This window comes from Alexandromys fortis, unplaced genomic scaffold (genome assembly GCF_014885135.2).
Source record: "Alexandromys fortis isolate MF-2015 unplaced genomic scaffold, M_Fortis_MF-2015_v1.1 scaffold_124, whole genome shotgun sequence".
Classification (NCBI taxonomy): domain Eukaryota; kingdom Metazoa; phylum Chordata; class Mammalia; order Rodentia; family Cricetidae; genus Alexandromys; species Alexandromys fortis.
In genome coordinates this window covers 688,045-693,551 of record NW_026067995.1, presented here as the reverse complement: position 1 = coordinate 693,551, position 5,507 = coordinate 688,045, and the positions used below count along the sequence as shown (strand labels likewise).

Genomic DNA, 5,507 nt, shown 5'->3' with positions numbered 1-5,507 from the left:
ATAAAGTCTTCCTCTGTCTTCATTTCTATGAATTCACAGGACAATGTATGTTATGACATTAAGATATGTGATCCATTAAAAGACAACAGTATTGAACTGGGACACCTGTATGAAAAAAAGGCCAACCAATCAACTGCACTGAGCCTAAGAACCAGGTGCTGGGTGTCAGGAGCTTGAAAGATATAATGTCCCCTCACTTCCTGCAACTCTAAGAGAATATACAATTCCGTTGTTAGTCTGTAATTTTCAGAAATGAGACTATAAAGGTTATATATATCCTTCCTCCTCACCTATGCATTTCCAAGCCACACACAACCTGAAAATTATTCCACATCTCACAGAAATGTTTTTGGGTGCTTTGCTTCTTTCTTTCTTTGCTTCCTTTTCAGTTGTGTCTGGTTCTATCATGGATCCCCAGAGTATCCACCCTCTGCTCTGGTTCTTGTAGGACCCTCACCCCTTATTCTCAAAGGGGCAAGAAGAAACTTCCTAGCAGAATGTTTTCCCAGGAAGATAGTGGCCTTCCCCTCTTCCACCCAGGAGATTCCAAGCACAAGGTCACTTAGCTCAGCCGAGCCAACCACTTGGTACAGGCTGATAAAGATGGCCTTACTCTAAGAACAAGGAAAAAGCTGACTTAACAGAATGGGAGGGAGAAAAAGTCCTTGTACCCGTACCAAAGCATCTTCAAAGATTCTCTTTGTAGTTATGCCTTTAAAAGCTCACCCCACAGAGGAGATACAGCTCCTCTCTACCTTGTTGTAACGGGGATGGAGATGAGTTCCAAATATGATTAAACCTTGCTTATTACAGTCTGGGCCTCTCTGATGGTCTCTCTCTGGGGATTGTAATCTGGGCACAACAGTTCCTAGGCATCCAGATGTCAGGCTTGGGCTCCCTTTTATGGCATTTTTTTAAACATGGGTTTAACAAATGGGTTCAAGATCTCTGAGCCAAATATTGAAGGTTCTGCTTAGGAAGTCCTGACAAACCCTCCCCCAAACACAGCTCACTGAATGTTTTACTCCACTGATGATTCGTTTCTGTGGTCAAACGGTTTCTGTTTCTCATAACTTCACCCACCGCAAAAAGTTACAGTGCATTTCAACATTTGCTCACTTGGGAAAATCCAGAAAGCCTCACAAGATTGCAGGAGGATAACACGGACAAGAGGCAGAGCCCTTCCACCAACACCAAGCAGCAAGAGCAGGTAAGAAGGGGCACTTGATATTGCTAGGTCTTGGGATTTCTGCCCTGGAACATGGGATCATCAGCCTGGGCAGGAATGAGATAACATTTTTTTTTTTTAGAACTAGTATGCCTAGAAAGTCTGTTCCTGGGTATGGCTGTGGCACAGCAGCAGATGATCCTGGGTGGATTATCAGGGCAGCCACTAAACTTATTTTAAATTAGGGACCAGAAGACATGTGGCTGAAACAGGGCAGGGTATGTATTGGGATTGTCTTTCTCAGTGTTCACCTTCTCTGCTGACAGGGACACAGTTAAATACCTATGGTCAGTGATGGAGCAGAGCTGCTCCTGAAAGGGCTGCCTGTGGCTGATTTTCATGAGGGGAAACAGAATAAGATGCAGGATGAATAGCCACTGCTTTGGAGAAGGATAAAGGGAGGAAATGCTATGTTGGTGTGAGAACACAAAGGGCATAAGAGATACGGTCTGTTCTAGAGCTTACTATGAGTGATTGATGATCCCGTAACACAAATCTAGCTTAACACACACACACACACACACACACACACATACACACACACACACACAATGTTTCAACTTGACAGATTTCTTGAAGTTTCTGTAGAAACAGAATAAAAAAAAGTCATAGATCAAGGTACTTTTAAAATGTAATCGTAACAACATGGGCAGGCAGATTATGGCAATATGGGGGAGGTTCATATAGGCCTTTTGATGCAAGAAATGGCTATGGAGGCAGCTAAAGATAACCCAAGAAAATCTGGCTCCAGACATTATAATATTCCAGCTCTCTAAAAACACACACCTATTTCAGTATCTACAGTAGATGCCACTAGCCCCAAAAGCCACAAATTCTAATTGTCATCTATCTTTGTAGGGTTATTGACCCAGTTGTGACTGTTTTCTGGGAACCTCAGGTCACAGCTGAAACCCAAAGTGAAAGATGAAGGATAGGCGATTGCCATCACACATCTGATCTTGGATGCCAAGTGAATTTCCTCCTTGATTCAGAAGATTGGTTCATTCCTCTTGTCCTTGTACTTCTTAACCCTCCCTGCAGGATCAGCCAGCTCCTAGCCTCTGATTCCCAGTGTTTTTCTTCCTTCCCTTTCCATTTCTCCTTTCTTTACCAAATTAAGAACAAAACAGAAAACCTAAGGAGAATGGCAGAAAGTTATTATTTGAACTACCAGCTCCGTGAGTTCTTGCTCTTTATACCACTGTTGCTTTCTGCCATATCCAGCATTTGCATAGTTGGGTTTAGTCTCATTTGCTGTGAGTCTAATCCCTGCTTTTATTCATTACTCATTCATAGCTAATAAAACTTTCATTTCAAGGCACAGTTCACACTCTTTGGAAGAGTCACTATCACATATTTTCATAAATTTTGCAAAAACCACATTATGTTGGTTCTGTTGCTGAAATGACAATGTTATTAAATCTGTGCATAGACACTCATGGCCATGACATGAGAATAACTACTAGGTTAGATAGAGTGAATACTGATGTGGGATTCCCCTCTGTATGCTGTGAATACCATTGGTTAATAAAGAAACTGTCTTGGCCTGTGATAGGGCAAAAAAATAGAGCTAGGCAGAGGAAACTAAACTGAATTCTGGGAGAAAGAAGGTTGAGTTAGAGAGAAGCCATGTAGCCCTGCTGTAGACAGACACTGGAACTTTAGCAGGTAAGCCTCAGCCAAGTGGTGATGCACAGATTAATAGAAATGGGTTAAATTAATATATAAGTGTTAGCCAATAAGAATATATAGCTAATTGGCCAAACAGTGATTTAATTAATACAGTTTCTGTGTCATTATTTTGGGTCAGAACTGCTGGGCAGCCGGGAAACAAACAAGGGGCCTCTTTCCAAGAGAATACGTTTCATAATCTCTAGAAATTCTGGGCAAGACATGGTATAACTACTAATACATAGAATTAATACCTTTTATAATATGTAGGAACTATTGTATAGGCATGCATTGAACAATGAAGCATTAATACCATGGGTATAGATTCATTATAATGGTGAACTAATCAATAAATGAATATTTGATTGATCATATAAGCTGCAATATAAAAAACAATTTCTTTAAATCTGATTTAATTTTCTACTAATGTTTAGTAGAAAATCTTTAATTAGGAAATTTTTCATTGAAAAATAAACAGAATATTTGCATTGTGAGCAGTAGAATTTGTCACTGTCACCTTATAAATGAAATTCTTCAATAATATCTTAAACTTCTTAGGTTATACAGGTTCTCCACCTATGTCTCTGATGCACACAACACTGTTGCCATTTTTGAGAGTTTCATAACTCTACCTTCAAAGAGAAAGAAAAAAATTCTAGTTAATCTCACCTCCTACTCTCTAGGCAGGGAACAAGACTGCACAATGGCGTCAGAAGACCACATGCCAGGCCCTGTGTGCCTCATTGAGAATGTGAAAGGGCAACTGGTAGCCAACCAGGAGGCTCTGCAGATCCTGTCTGCCATCGAGCAGCCAGTGGTAGTGGTGGCCATTGTGGGTTTCTACCGCACAGGCAAATCCTACCTGATGAACAAGCTGGCTGGGAAGAACACAGGTGAGTGCCTCAAACGCAACTGTGCTGTATCCATGTCCACTCATATTGTCTGCTTCCTGCAGGAGAATGTAAAGAATTTAATCCTCCAGTCACAGTTGAATGCTGGTATCTTTTTTGTTGTCTATGTCTGTTTGCTTTTGTTTTTGAGACAACATTCTGCTATATAGCACAAGCAGGCCTTTAGCTCAGCATATAGTCCAAGCTAAGCCTGAACTCATGATCTTCTTGCCTTGACCTCCTGGGAGCTGATTACTGGACTGCAGCTTACCTCTAACTCCTAGTTTCCCTTCTAAAAGTACAACTAGCTCATTTCCTAGAAGCAAAAAGGTAGTAATAAAGATAATTTAATTTATGAGTTAATAAACTTAAAGTATTGCTTAAATGGTAGTGTAATAACAGCAAGTTTCTACTGATCTTTAAGGTTAAAAGCTATCTTAAAAATGCAAGATTCTGTCTCACCTGGTCCCACAGCCATGCAGTCCCAAAGAAATACACAATGGCTTGTAGTAATTACAAACTGTTTGGCCTATTAGTTCAGGCTTATTATTAACTAGCTCTTACAACTTAAATTAACCCGTAATTCTTATCTAAGTTTAACCATGCAGCTTGGTACCTTTTTCCATTAAGGCAGTCTTATCTTGCTTCCTCTCCATCTGGCTGGTGACTGTTTCTCTGGCTTTCATCTTCCCAGAGTTCTCCTAGTCTGGTCACCCCACCTATGCTTCCTGCCTGGCTACTGGCCAATTAGCATTTTATTAAAGTAATATGAGTGAAAATCTTTAAAGTGTACAAGGGTGCAAGAAGATTGTCCTGCAACATTCCCCCCTTTTTTTCTTTTCCAAACAAGAACCATCAATCTAATCTCCTTTCTTTAGCTTTTTTTTTCTAATAATTTTCTGTAACAACTTGTAACCAACACTCTAAACAATGACAAACATCCATAATCCATTTTGGGGCATGTGGGTGTCATTTTCTAGACTACTTCCTCCTAATTGGAGTCACTGATAATCTTTGGGGGAATCCAAAGAAAATTTAAGATTATTCCCAAATCTTTACTGAAGTATTGAGTGCAGCTGGATCACTTCAACCAGTCACCCTGAAGCTGTTCTGGATGTAGAAATCAGAGCAAACTGCAACAGATGTGCTCTGAATAAATGATCACCTGGGCCATCTGCTACTCTTGGAGATTCTTCAGTGGGTCTTCCTAAATCAAACCTTATTTTCCTTAACTCAGAATGAATCCACAGGCTCTAATTTCCTGTGGAAACTAAAGCAAACCTCTTCTCCAAAGTGACATATCTTTTGACCTAAATTTTGAATCATTTTCAAAATATATAGGTTGGATTAATGCAGTAGCATTTATAAGCAAATACCTTTCAGCAGATGTTGCCCCTTCCTCATCAACCAAACAATTCAAAGAAAACACAATAACATACAGTATCCTGACTTTCTATGTATTTTCCACCATTGTGTGACTGTTTTTACTATATTTATTTTATTTTTACTTTTTTTTTTTGAGACAGGGTTTCTCTGTATATCTTTGGATGTATTGGAACTCCCTCTATTGACCAGACTGGCCTTGATCTCATAGAGATCTTTCTGCCACTAACTCCCCAGTGCTAGATTAAAAGTGTGTGCCACCACACCCAACTATCTATTTATTTTTTAAAAGACTTTCTATATCCTTTTTTGTTTCTCTCCCAAACCTACATATA

General features: G+C 39.8%; 1 protein-coding gene across 2 annotated transcripts in view; it reads left to right on the top strand.

Moving 5' to 3' along the window:
• The first annotated feature begins 1,084 nt into the window (after window positions 1-1,084).
• The window catches only part of LOC126512390 (guanylate-binding protein 1-like), a 16,502-nt gene continuing 12,079 nt past the window's right edge, over window positions 1,085-5,507 (top strand). For both annotated transcript variants that reach the window (XM_050160149.1, XM_050160148.1), the window contains exons 1-2: window positions 1,085-1,210; window positions 3,583-3,792. In XM_050160149.1, the coding sequence (XP_050016106.1) occupies window positions 3,603-3,792 (190 nt within the window). In that variant the 5' untranslated portion in view covers window positions 1,085-1,210; window positions 3,583-3,602. The remainder of the gene's footprint in view (window positions 1,211-3,582; window positions 3,793-5,507) is intronic.